The 14,154-nt window shown below is 44.0% G+C and overlaps 1 protein-coding gene across 18 annotated transcripts in view; it reads right to left on the reverse strand.

Annotated features, from left to right (window-relative positions):
• Window positions 1-14,154, reverse strand: part of LOC124125507 (dedicator of cytokinesis protein 1-like) — a 90,540-nt gene that overhangs the window by 48,122 nt on the left and 28,264 nt on the right. For 13 of the 18 annotated variants that reach the window (XM_048391710.1, XM_048391725.1, XM_048391722.1 and 10 more), the window contains 9 exons: window positions 13,841-13,930; window positions 12,851-12,951; window positions 11,810-11,947; window positions 11,485-11,593; window positions 6,702-6,772; window positions 5,412-5,518; window positions 3,607-3,734; window positions 2,708-2,803; window positions 1,250-1,264 (listed from right to left, as the gene is read on the reverse strand). In XM_048391710.1, the coding sequence (XP_048247667.1) occupies window positions 1,250-1,264; window positions 2,708-2,803; window positions 3,607-3,734; window positions 5,412-5,518; window positions 6,702-6,772; window positions 11,485-11,593; window positions 11,810-11,947; window positions 12,851-12,951; window positions 13,841-13,930 (855 nt within the window). The remainder of the gene's footprint in view (window positions 1-1,249; window positions 1,265-2,707; window positions 2,804-3,606; window positions 3,735-5,411; window positions 5,519-6,701; window positions 6,773-11,484; window positions 11,594-11,809; window positions 11,948-12,850; window positions 12,952-13,840; window positions 13,931-14,154) is intronic. The other 5 variants (XM_048391727.1, XM_048391726.1, XM_048391716.1 and 2 more) reach the window with 1 other exon arrangement.

The following is a 14,154-nucleotide window of genomic DNA, read 5'->3' on the forward strand; positions in this document are numbered from 1 at the left end:
AATTAAGGGTGCATATAACACAGGAGTGCGTATTATACACGAATAAATAAGTCTTGTGTACATTGATCAATCGGAAGGGGTGCTAATTGGGATTGTTCACTAGCCAATATATCAGCAAATATGGGCGTGGGCGCTTATTAGAGCGGGGCGCTTATAACGTCGAATACGGTATATGATGAATTGGGCAGTTCACTCAAACAATGTACGCATGCACGGTTTCTAAACATTCCTTCACTGAGAGAAATTTTGTCATCAACATTGATTATTTTAAGAATAACATTATGTGATATTATTTCTAAGAGACAGATTATCAGACCGAAATAACTGACATACAAGTGTAGAAAGACATTTTCAATATGGCCGCTAAATTCTCAAATTGGCTCCCATTCATCCAGTGAGTGAGCAATATTCCAGTAATATGATGGCAGATATTTATCCAACTAGAGTTTCACCCTGAATATCCATTTGCTGAAAGTCTCATGAAATTGTCGACATTTCAACAACTTTCAAGTTAGTGCCACTAAAGTTTCGGACAAAGTGTCGGAACTACTGAATGACTTTGTTATAAATGACCTTGACATTACCATTGAATCTAATCAAGTACTTGTAACCATGGGGACGCAGGTGCTTTCTCAAGAATTTTTGTGGCAAGGTAATTAGGGTCATATATTCGAGTTTCATGGATCCTAAAGAGAAACTAAAGAAAAGATATGTTCTTCAAAACAAATGTCATTATGAACTTAACAATATAAAAGTTAATATAATGTCAGATGAAGACAAAACATAACTACAAAGCAACATGAAAGGGAATAGTTGTTGTTTGTTGTTTAATGCCACACCCAGCAGTCTGGAAATAATCGAGTCTGGACCAGACAATCCAGTAATTGACATGAGCATCGATCTACTCAATTGGGATAGGATGACATGAATCAACCAAGTCAGCGAGCCTGACCACCTGATTCTGTTAGTTGCCTCTTATAATCAAGAAGTGTATGACATAAGACTACCTACCGCCTAATTACATGGGAAAGATAGATCCCTGGATACATATAACTACACTAGCATGTTTAAGTGATGGTGTCCGAAGCTTTAACATGTTGTGATGCGGTTAGTACAATGGTGCTATATAGAGGGTAGGTAGGCTAGGGCGATGTACACATGACAGTTGACGACAGCTCAGACCACTATGCACACGATTCCTGTGACTGCAAAAAGACTGATGCATCTATCGAAGACAATAGTCAAATACCTGTAACCTGCGGTTCTATGATCGTTAGTTGCGAAGAAAAAACAGAAAACCATACGTTAATAGTCCAACCACACCATGTCATGGAGGCTTCTAAGATTTGTATGAATCTCTAGTCCGAATGCAAACTTTCTACCTACTAACACTTAGAAATCGATACAGATGAAGGACAAGATGAAATGTGTCTGTAACCATGGTAACACACACCACTACAAATGACACAGACATATCCTGACTCCTGACACTGAAATACATGACAGGTGATTGGTGAGGTGAAATTGATGGGTGTATAGTCAGTTTACGTGTCAAGGAATTGTCAGAAGTGTTATGTGTAAGAAGTAATGTTTTTAATACCTGATAATGATCTGACAGTAATTCAGCTTGCAACTAACAGTCATAAACATAAATTACATGACCTTCAAGGCTTGATGTTATACTCATTGGGGCTGTTGTACAACTCATTATATCCTATACTGAATAGGGCTGTTGTACAACTCATTATGTCCTAGACCAAATAGGGCTGTTGTACAACTCATTATATCCTGGATCAAATAGGGAAGTTGTACAACTCATTATATCCTATTCCGAATAGGGATGTTGTACAACTCATTATATCCTAGGCCAAATAGGGCTGTTGTACAACTCATTATATCCTATACTGAATAGGGATGCTGTACAACTCATTATATCCTAGGCCAAATAGGGATGCTGTACAACTCATTATATCCTATTCCGAATAGGGACGTTGTACAACTCATTATATCCTAGGCCAAATAGGGAAGTTGTACAACTCATTATATCCTATTCCGAATAGGGACGTTGTACAACTCATTATATCCTAGGCCAAATAGGGCTGTTGTACAACTCATTATATCCTATACTGAATAGGGATGCTGTACAACTCATTATATCCTAGGCCAAATAGGGATGCTGTACAACTCATTATATCCTATTCCGAATAGGGACGTTGTACAACTCATTATATCCTAGGCCAAATAGGGCTGTTGTACAACTCATTATATCCTATACTGAATAGGGATGCTGTACAACTCATTATATCCTAGGCCAAATAGGGATGCTGTACAACTCATTATATCCTAGGCCAAATAGGGATGCTGTACAACTCATTATATCCTAGGCCAAATAGGGATGGCATATAACTCATTATATCCTACACGCTTCTGGGTTGTTATAAGATATTCTTTCCCCAACAACACATTTTTGCTGTACAACACATTTTATCTCAACACAGAAGACTTTAATGTCCAAAGTTATAACACTACACCAAACCAGCAACATTATTTAATCCAGCCCAGCTATATCCTGATCTTGCTGACTATAACACTGCTACAACCATGACCTCAGTCATCAGGACTACACAGCGATGAAGCGATGACGATATGATGTACACATGATATATATAGAATACAGTTGATGCTGGGATATGCCTGGTGTACCTACCGCTTGTTTTGAGCTGCGGTCCATGCCGATGACTGATTGGATGACTGTACGCAGGATGACCTTCTCAATGACGCTGATGTCAGCCTCGTGCGTGCCCTGAGGATGGGGAGCATTGAGTGGAAGGATCAGTCAGGACGATCAGGATTAATTGTTGTTAATGTTTGCAAAGAGTGAGTGAGTTTGGTTGAATGCCATTTTGAACAGCATTCCTGTTATCCCATCATGTCAGATTAATGTGGGAGGAAAGCCCAAAGTGATGGAGGTCTCAGACGTTCACCACTTTGGTGAAACCCATGAGCATGGGTATGGTGCTGACAGACCTAGAAATGTATAGGGATAAAACAGGATTCGATGACATGATCATAGGGGTCTGGTGTTCTCAAGGGACACAACTCTACACAGCTAATTGCAGTGCCTCTTCCACCCGTACCCCCTTTGTTGCAAAGACAGCAAGTGTTGGGTTGAAGTAACATTGTTTAAGTTTCTGCTGCAATGTTCACCTGTATCATTCCAGCTCCCAGGATCTGTTTGTTTGTTTGTTTGTTTTTTAACTCCGAAAGCAGCAATAATCAAAAATCGCGTCTGGACCAGACAATCCAGTGATTGACATCATGAGCATTGTTCTACGCAACTGGGATGAAATGACACGCCATCAACCAGGTCAGTGAGTCTGACCAACTGATCCATTTAGTCACCTCTTACGACAAGTATGGGTTGCTGAAGACAATAACCAAATTTGCTGAAAATTTGTCTTAACTAAAGAAAAAGTAGCCTGTATTTTACCAGTAAATACATATCATGGAGGATATAAGAGTTTCCTGTATTCTTTAGCACTAGGCTAAATATCTGTTTGATGTGGAGGTATGTGTTAAATGCTGACATGAGGATGTGTGACTGACCGGTGATGGTGTCCACAGTATGTGCATTATGTCACTGAGGACGGTCACACAGTCCTCCATCTCCTCCTTGTTCTCCATCAGCAGCTGTGTGTGCTCCAGGATTGGCGCCAGCAGCACCAGGCGACACTCTGCACAAACATCAGTATAATCATAGGCGACACTCTGCACAAACATCAGTATAATCATAGGCGACACTCTGCACAAACATCAGTATAATCATATGCGACACTCTGCACAAACATCAGTATAATCATAGGCGACACTCTGCACAAACATCAGCATTAATCATAGCCCACACTCTGCACAAACATCAGCATTAATCATAGGCCACGCTCTGCACAAACATCAGCATCAATCATAGCCCACACTCTGCACAAACATCAGCATTAATCATAGGCCACGCACTGCACAAACATCAGCATTAATCATAGGCCATGCACTGCACAAACATCAGCATCAATCATAGCCCACGCACTGCACAAACATCAGCATCAATCATAGGCCACGCTCTGCACAAACATCAGCATCAATCATAGGCCACGCTCTGCACAAACATCAGCATTAATCATAGGCGACACTCTGCACAAACATCGGCATCAATCATAGGCCACGCACTGCACAAACATCAGCATTTTTCATAGGTGACACTCTGCACAAACATCAGTATAATCATAGGCGACACTCTGCACAAACATCAGCATTAATCATAGGCGACACTCTGCAAAAACATCAGTATAATCATAGGCCACGCACTGCACAAACATCAGCATTAATCATAGGCCACGCACTGCACAAACATTAGCATTAATCATAGGCCACACTCTGCACAAACATCAGCATTAATCATAGGCCACTCTCTGCACAAACATCAGCGTTAATAATAGGCCACGCTCTGCACAAACATCAGCATTAATCATAGGCCACGCTCTGTACAAACATCAGCATTAATCATAGGCCACACTCTGCACAAACATCAGCATTAATCATAGGCAACACTCTGCACAAACATAAGCATTAATCATAGGCAACGCTCTGCACAAACATCAGCATTAATACTAGGTGACACTCTGCACAAATATCAGCATCAATCATCAGCTTCTTCAATCACAGGCAGAACTTGATACCACACAAACACTTCTCAGTGTCCATTACACATATTCTTAAGTATTTTCAAGAGAAAGTTTCAGTGAAAGAGCATTTCTTGTGCATCAGTTAGCCACACCATGGTTTACACAGAAACTTTCATGAATCATTTTAACCTTTGCAAGACATTTTGTACATCTCTCCATGAGATCCTCCCTTGGTAGGTTTTACTGCCCTTGAACAGCATGTCAGGTATATTGTAGCAGGTCAGCTTGACGTGGAAGGAAAGCCCAAGCGATGTAAGTCAAACCCACGAGCAAGGGTATGGTGCTGACAAACCTAGACACAAAGTCAGGGTAGACGGGATTCAAACCCATCATCATGTTCTGGTCCAGGTAGGAAACCCAGCACAGCTAATTGTTTGCATTTTGTTTGTTTGTTTTTTGTTTTTTGTTTAACGCCGCACTCAGCAATATTTCAGCTATATGACGACCGTCTGTAAATAATCGAGTAAGGACCTGACAATCCAGTGATTGATATCATAAGCATCATTCTCTACGATTTGGATACGGTGACATGCATCAACCAAGTCAGCGAGCCTGACTAACCGATCCAGTAAGTCGCCTCTTGCGACAAGCGTAGATGCCTGCACAGCCAATTGAGGCACCTTAGACAACTGTGCCACCTGTGCCCCAGTTTCTGTGAACCAAATGTGTACTTACCTGGAAGTTTAAAGAGCTCTGTGTGGATGATGTCATCGATACATTTCATCTTCTGACGGGTCAGACGGTCTTTGGGCACATTGTTGATGAACTGAACCAGAATGTGACTGCAACGCCAGGAATGTATAATCATGTACAGTGACTGAGGTTTTAGACACTTCTATCAATAATGCAGTCCAGGGTACACATATACAGATATGGAACACTACAATTCAAGGCTGCCAGCTGTCATTTTCAAGGCTTTTTTAGTTGGGTTAATGGCCTTAGTCGGTCAATAATTTATTAAATCCATTATACAATATAATAGTCATAAGACCTAAAAAGCAGTATGACCATCACACATTTCCAACATGTAAATTTAATCCAAAACACAATATATTCAGTCTGTCATGAATTCTTTAGGGTCTTTGACACACCAATCTATCACTGTAATCAATCTCACTTGAACATCTTTGGTTCATACTTTTGTGCCTTAGTACTTTGATTAACAAGTATATGTCAATTTACAAATTCAAGGCTTTTCGGGCTACTTTGGTGATTTTCAAGGCTTTTCAAGGTTGACACTAAAAATCAAGGCTTTTCAAGATGGATTTTAAAATTTAAGGCTTTTTCAAGCCTGTACGAAACCTGCAGTCGTATCACAGTTGGGGACACCCGAAATGGAATTCACACATTGTACCCATTAGAAGATTGAAATAAACTACTGTTGTTTAATGACCTCGGACAGTATCCTCATGGGAACTGCTTTAAAATTATAAAATATTAATCGGAAGCACCAAACAGCAACCAGTCTCAAGCCAGATGAGACAAACATTATGTGGCATTTATTTGTACATGTTCTAGAAGTATTCTGAATTTTGTATTTCTGCCCCATCAGGAGCAAAGGGGCCTTATGGGTGCTAGGATACAATTGTGCTGTGACACCACAAAGACGTTTGACGTCCACTTACTTCAGCCATGTGCGTGGACTGTACAAAAATATCATATTTTTCTCTCATCAGTTTGTAATTTAATAAAAACATTACTTCAAAATATAAAAAACATGTCAACATTCAATTTATCAGACATTATATCTAAAAACTGCAAATATTACCGGTACATAAACAGTCGGAAAATGAGTCCAAATGTTTGTTGCCATATATATCTGTAAAAAATATGAATTGAAGCTTGTGAATTGTATTTTGTGTTCCTAAGAGGCGGTAGTTCTCAAATATAATGAGAAGTAAAAATGTGATATCAGGTCCCTAATTTCATGGTTAGTCACATTTCAAATTCTATCAAATTACTCACCTCAGTTCCACAGGATCAAAGACAGTCATGATGTCTGTGATAGTTGCACTCATGTATTTCAGTGCAGCCCCCTGCAAGAGATAAATGGCACAGACATCAACACACGCACTCATTGCTAATCCATAAACATTGTTACACACGTTAAGCAGTGAGTTATATTTGCCAGTCTAAAATCTTTGAAATCCTGATTGGTATGTGGACAGTTTGATTTTGATTTTGGTTTGATTTGTTGTTTAACACAGCACTCAGCAATATTCCAGCTATATGGCAGCGGTCTGTAAATAATCGAGTCTGGACCAGACAATCAAGTGATTAATATCATGAGCATCAATCCACGCAATTGGGATCGATGACATGCATCAACCAAGTCAGTGAGCCTGACCACCAGCAGGGACTCTACTCAGGGACTTGGGATTCTGAACTAAGTGACACTTCGAGATAAATTGAGGACAAATATTCTGTTCAAAATTGATCAGGGCAACCATGTGAGAAGGGCATGGTCTGTTGGCCTTTCTGTGTCAACCAGGTGAGAGTGTGGTCTGTTGGCCTTTCTGTGTCAACCAGGTGAGAGTGTGGTCTGTTGGCCTTTCTGTGTCAACCAGGTGAGAGTGTGTGGTCTGTTGGCCTTTCTGTGTCAACCAGGTGAGAGTGTGGTCTGTTGGCCTTTCTGTGTCAACCAGGTGAGAGTGTGGTCTGTTGGCCTTTCTGTGTCAACCAGGTGAGAGTGTGTGGTCTGTTGGCCTTTCTGTGTCAACCAGGTGAGAGTGTGTGGTCTGTTGGCCTTTCTGTGTCAACCAGGTGAGAGTGTGGTCTGTTGACCTTTCTGTGTCAACCTGGTGAGAGAGTTTGATCTGTTGACCTTTCTGTGTCAACCAGGTGAGAGTGTGTGGTCTGTTGGCCTTTCTGTGTCAACCAGGTGAGAGTGTGTGGTCTGTTGGCCTTTCTGTGTCAACCAGGTGAGAGTGTGTGGTCTGTTGGCCTTTCTGTGTCAACCAGGTGAGAGTGTGTGGTCTGTTGGCCTTTCTGTGTCAACCAGGTGAGAGTGTGTGCTGTTGGCCTTTCTGTGTCAACCAGGTGAGAGTGTGTGGTCTGTTGGCCTTTCTGTGTCAACCAGGTGAGGGTGTGTGGTCTGTTGGCCTTTCTGTGTCAACCAGGTGAGAGTGTGTGGTCTGTTGGCCTTTCTGTGTCAACCAGGTGAGGGTGTGTGGTCTGTTGGCCTTTCTGTGTCAACCAGGTGAGAGTGTGAGGTCTGTTGGCCTTTCTGTGTCAACCAGGTGAGAGAGTGTGGTCTGTTGGCCTTTCTGTGTCAACCAGGTGAGAGTGTGTGGTCTGTTGGCCTTTCTGTGTCAACCAGGTGAGAGTGTGTGGTCTGTTGGCCTTTCTGTGTCAACCAGGTGAGGGTGTGTGGTCTGTTGGCCTTTCTGTGTCAACCAGGTGAGAGTGTGAGGTCTGTTGGCCTTTCTGTGTCAACCAGGTGAGAGATTGTGGTCTGTTGGCCTTTCTGTGTCAACCAGGTGAGAGTGTGTGGTCTGTTGGCCTTTCTGTGTCAACCAGGTGAGAGTGTGAGGTCTGTTGACCTTTCTGTGTCAACCAGGTGAGAGTGTGTGCTGTTGGCCTTTCTGTGTCAACCAGGTGAGAGTGTGTGGTCTGTTGGCCTTTCTGTGTCAACCAGGTGAGAGTGTGTGGTCTGTTGGCCTTTCTGTGTCAACCAGGTGAAAGTGTGTGGTCTGTTGGCCTTTCTGTGTCAACCAGGTGAGGGTGTGCGGTCTGTTGGCCTTTCTGTGTCAACCAGGTGAGAGTGTGTGGTCTGTTGGCCTTTCTGTGTCAACCAGGTGAGGGTGTGTGGTCTGTTGGCCTTTCTGTGTCAACCAGGTGAGAGTGTGAGGTCTGTTGGCCTTTCTGTGTCAACCAGGTGAGAGAGTGTGGTCTGTTGGCCTTTCTGTGTCAACCAGGTGAGAGTGTGTGGTCTGTTGGCCTTTCTGTGTCAACCAGGTGAGAGTGTGTGGTCTGTTGGCCTTTCTGTGTCAACCAGGTGAGGGTGTGTGGTCTGTTGGCCTTTCTGTGTCAACCAGGTGAGAGTGTGAGGTCTGTTGGCCTTTCTGTGTCAACCAGGTGAGAGATTGTGGTCTGTTGGCCTTTCTGTGTCAACCAGGTGAGAGTGTGTGGTCTGTTGGCCTTTCTGTGTCAACCAGGTGAGAGTGTGAGGTCTGTTGACCTTTCTGTGTCAACCAGGTGAGAGTGTGTGCTGTTGGCCTTTCTGTGTCAACCAGGTGAGAGTGTGTGGTCTGTTGGCCTTTCTGTGTCAACCAGGTGAGAGTGTGTGGTCTGTTGGCCTTTCTGTGTCAACCAGGTGAGAGTGTGTGGTCTGTTGGCCTTTCTGTGTCAACCAGGTGAGGGTGTGCGGTCTGTTGGCCTTTCTGTGTCAACCAGGTGAGAGTGTGTGGTCTGTTGGCCTTTCTGTGTCAACCAGGTGAGAGTGTGAGGTCTGTTGGCCTTTCTGTGTCAACCAGGTGAGAGTGTGTGGTCTGTTGGCCTTTCTGTGTCAACCAGGTGAGAGTGTGTGGTCTGTTGGCCTTTCTGTGTCAACCAGGTGAGAGTGTGTGGTCTGTTGGCCTTTCTGTGTCAACCAGGTGAGAGTGTGTGGTCTGTTGGCCTTTCTGTGTCAACCAGGTGAGAGTGTGTGGTCTGTTGGACTTTCTGTGTCAACCAGGTGAGAGTGTGTGGTCTGTTGGCCTTTCTGTGTCAACCAGGTGAGAGTGTGTGGTCTGTTGGCCTTTCTGTGTCAACCAGGTGAGGGTGTGTGGTCTGTTGGCCTTTCTGTGTCAACCAGGTGAGAGTGTGAGGTCTGTTGGCCTTTCTGTGTCAACCAGGTGAGAGATTGTGATCTGTTGGCCTTTCTGTGTCAACCAGGTGAGAGTGTGTGGTCTGTTGGCCTTTCTGTGTCAACCAGGTGAGAGTGTGAGGTCTGTTGACCTTTCTGTGTCAACCAGGTGAGAGTGTGTGCTGTTGGCCTTTCTGTGTCAACCAGGTGAGAGTGTGTGGTCTGTTGGCCTTTCTGTGTCAACCAGGTGAGAGTGTGTGGTCTGTTGGCCTTTCTGTGTCAACCAGGTGAGGGTGTGCGGTCTGTTGGCCTTTCTGTGTCAACCAGGTGAGAGTGTGTGGTCTGTTGGCCTTTCTGTGTCAACCAGGTGAGAGTGTGAGGTCTGTTGGCCTTTCTGTGTCAACCAGGTGAGAGTGTGTGGTCTGTTGGCCTTTCTGTGTCAACCAGGTGAGAGTGTGTGGTCTGTTGGCCTTTCTGTGTCAACCAGGTGAGAGTGTGTGGTCTGTTGGCCTTTCTGTGTCAACCAGGTGAGAGTGTGTGGTCTGTTGGCCTTTCTGTGTCAACCAGGTGAGGGTGTGAGGTCTGTTGGCCTTTCTGTGTCAACCAGGTGAGAGTGTGTGGTCTGTTGGCCTTTCTGTGTCAACCAGGTGAGAGATTGTGATCTGTTGGCCTTTCTGTGTCAACCAGGTGAGAGTGTGTGGTCTGTTGGCCTTTCTGTGTCAACCAGGTGAGAGTGTGAGGTCTGTTGACCTTTCTGTGTCAACCAGGTGAGAGTGTGTGCTGTTGGCCTTTCTGTGTCAACCAGGTGAGAGTGTGTGGTCTGTTGGCCTTTCTGTGTCAACCAGGTGAGAGTGTGTGGTCTGTTGGCCTTTCTGTGTCAACCAGGTGAGAGTGTGTGGTCTGTTGGCCTTTCTGTGTCAACCAGGTGAGGGTGTGAGGTCTGTTGGCCTTTCTGTGTCAACCAGGTGAGAGTGTGTGGTCTGTTGGCCTTTCTGTGTCAACCAGGTGAGAGTGTGAGGTCTGTTGACCTTTCTGTGTCAACCAGGTGAGAGTGTGTGGTCTGTTGGCCTTTCTGTGTCAACCAGGTGAGGGTGTGTGGTCTGTTGGCCTTTCTGTGTCAACCAGGTGAGAGTGTGTGGTCTGTTGGCCTTTCTGTGTCAACCAGGTGAGGGTGTGTGGTCTGTTGGCCTTTCTGTGTCAACCAGGTGAGAGTGTGTGGTCTGTTGGCCTTTCTGTGTCAACCAGGTGAGAGTGTGGTCTGTTGGCCTTTCTGTGTGAACCAGGTGAGAGTGTGTGGTCTGTTGGCCTTTCTGTGTCAACCAGGTGAGAGTGTGAGGTCTGTTGACCTTTCTGTGTCAACCAGGTGAGAGTGTGTGGTCTGTTGGCCTTTCTGTGTCAACCAGGTGAGGGTGTGTGGTCTGTTGGCCTTTCTGTGTCAACCAGGTGAGAGTGTGTGGTCTGTTGGCCTTTCTGTGTCAACCAGGTGAGGGTGTGTGGTCTGTTGGCCTTTCTGTGTCAACCAGGTGAGAGTGTGGTCTGTTGGCCTTTCTGTGTGAACCAGGTGAGAGTGTGTGGTCTGTTGGCCTTTCTGTGTGAACCAGGTAAGAGTGTGTGGTCTGTTGACTGTGGTCTGTGGAAGCTACAATCAACCAGTGTGTGGTCTGTTGACTGTGGTCTGTGGAAGCTAGTCAACCAGTGTGTGGTCTGTTGACTGTGGTCTGTGCAAACTACAGTCAACCAGTGTGTGGTCTGTTGACTGTGGTCTGTGCAAACTACAGTCAACCAGTGTGTGGTCTGTTGACTGTGGTCTGTTGACTGTGGTCTGTGCAAACTACAGTCAACCAGTGTGTGGTCTGTTGACTGTGGTCTGTTGACTGTGGTCTGTGCAAGCTAGTCAACCAGTGTGTGGTCTGTTGACTGTGGTCTGTGCAAGCTACAGTCAACCAGGTGAAAGTCAGTTACCTGTATCAGCAGTGTGTGGTCTGTAACATACAGCATCATTGTGTTGATGGACTGGAGCAGGTTCTTCAATGTGATCTCAAACTGTTGCTTGCCACGCCCTTCATTTATCCTGCAATTATAAAAAGATGCTGTCAACTGTTCATTTTGTTAGAGTGCGGCAGGATATATCGCCATTATCATCAAGGTCTGATGACAGCAACTACTGCAACCAAGGTCTGATGATAGCAACTACTGCAACCACAGTCCGATGACAGCAACTATTGCAACTAAGGTCTGATCCAGTACATACTGAGGGAAACTCTTATAAATGTACTAATATACTTACATTGCAAACAGAACCCGGGAACGAATGATGAACTTGAAGATATATTCCAGGGACTTCATGGCACGGAGAAGTGAGTCATTCCTAATGGTCTTCTCATTGGCGTTGTCTACATAGTCCTTCAGTATCACCATCAACTTACTGTCATACAGGGAGAAACAGTACAGTGATCACTCGCAAATCAAGGACCAAACATACCATAAAGCCTATCAACATTTCTAGTGGGTTGCATATTTATGACCCCAATTATCTCCCTTAGTAAACATGCTAAAACAACCTGTTTTCAGATGAGCATTATCATTTGTGTATGGTCATAGTGCTTTTATAGATAAATGTAGAGAAACTTGGTATATGTGTTTCCCCTGAGACTGTAACTCCTTCAAGAGAGCATGCTGGGTCCTCTTGTTATTGAGTTCTCACTACGACATGAATGTATGTAACTTAAGCCCCATGACCTACCTACTGACTATAACGGTCCAGTTTCCACCCTTGCCAAACTAGGCTGGAATGGCTGGGCACGATTGTAGCTCCACCAGGGACTACTACGAGTTATGTCCCTTCTATGTTGCCTCCTATTGACCAAACATATTCCGCCTCTCATATTACTTGCATTTAATTCCAGCCCAGCGAAGACAATCTGATTGATAATCAAGATCTTTATTGTAATAAAACGGATCTTTCTTCGCTATGTGCATCTGTGCTATGATAGAATGAAAAGATTTGGAAAATATCTGTTGCTGCTAAGTTGTCGGTACACATGCTTTGCAAATCTTGTATTCGAGTGAAATCTGCATGCCAGTATACCAACCGGATGTCGACTTTTGATTGAACTGTGCATAGACTTGTTAGTCGAGCTAAAATATAACTCCATAATTCCAGCCTAGTTTGCCAAGGGTGGAAACTGGACTTTTGTAGTTGGCTTACTCCCTTGCCTCTGGAAGATGGACACAGCAGCAGGTGCCACCAAATGGTTGGTCCCCAGCCAGTAATATAATGGAGAAACTTGTTTATATTTCTTGAGAGTCGAACTCATGCTGGACTTACTTGTATGCCATGGCAAAGCTGAACGTGCTCTCAATGTAGGCATCTAGCACAGGCCGGAATTGGGAGTACTTTCGGTCAGAGATCAGTGCAATGATATATACCTGGAAGAAGATTATATATGTTACCAAGGTCATTAAGTCTTTCCTTATCAACATTGTTCACACAAAACTTGAGCTACCGAATGTAAAGGTCCTTTAAAGGTCTTTTCATTGCAAGGGGCACGGGTGTCCCAGTCGTCTAAGGCGCCGCGATTCGCTGTACAGAGTTGCATCCCTTGGGCACGCCAGAAACCTATAATTGTGGGTTCGAATCCCTGTTCGCCCCAATTATGTTTCTAGGTTTGTCAGCACCATACCGGTACTCGTGGGTTTCACCGAAGTGATAAACGTCTGAGACCTGCATCACTTCGAGCTTTCCTCCCACATCAAGCTGACACGCCGCGATATAACTGGAATACTGTTAAAAGCTCACTCACACTCACTTTTCATTTCAATGATCACACTTCTTAAGGCTCAAAGTAAGACCCAAGAGTGCTTCAGGCAGATTTAGTACGATATTCCTATTTCATTTAAATATGGATGGATGGCGCCATTCTTACATCCAACTATTGAAATATTCAAGTTAACATATCCGTCTTACAATATTATTCATCAGTCTAGTGATGGCCTGATCTTTAGCTAAAGGAGATCCTCAAGCATAATCATGATAATTAGAGAAAAAAATATAATTGTAATCTACATTTTTAACAGCAGTTAATACGGTACAATATAGTTGCCAAATCTTTTGGCCTTCTCAAGGTAGTTTCAAATTTAAGGCCATTTCAAGGCCATTTCAGGCCTGTGTGAACCTTGCTGTAACAACCACATGGTGCAGGAACCTGTCTGACCCAGACATAGAGAACAAAGACCTGTAATGAGTGATGGACACAATTATTAAAAGCAGATTGACTTGGTCTGTGGTGAGTTTTGTCAGTTAGATCTGTATACTGACCAGGGCATCAAAGACGAGGTTGTCGCAGGATTCGGAGTTTGTGTTCTGCATCAGGATGTTAAACAGGGAATCCAGCAAATCTTGTAGAAACTGGGAAACAGACAGGGAATAATCCATTACTACAGTGACATCTCATTAGTCTTGACCCTGTTAATCCAGGCGATTAAGCTGGGAAAGTTTGTAATTATACAAAAGGACATTACTGGATGAACGCGCAGGGATTACGGGTGAGAATTGGTCCCCAAAGCTAAAACCTATGCTGGTCGTAAGAAGTGACTGAATGAATGAGGTGGTCATGTGAATGTACCCTGACT

This window comes from Haliotis rufescens, unplaced genomic scaffold, assembly GCF_023055435.1.
Source record: "Haliotis rufescens isolate VD_foot unplaced genomic scaffold, xgHalRufe1.0.p SCAF_96, whole genome shotgun sequence".
NCBI classification, from domain to species: domain Eukaryota; kingdom Metazoa; phylum Mollusca; class Gastropoda; order Lepetellida; family Haliotidae; genus Haliotis; species Haliotis rufescens.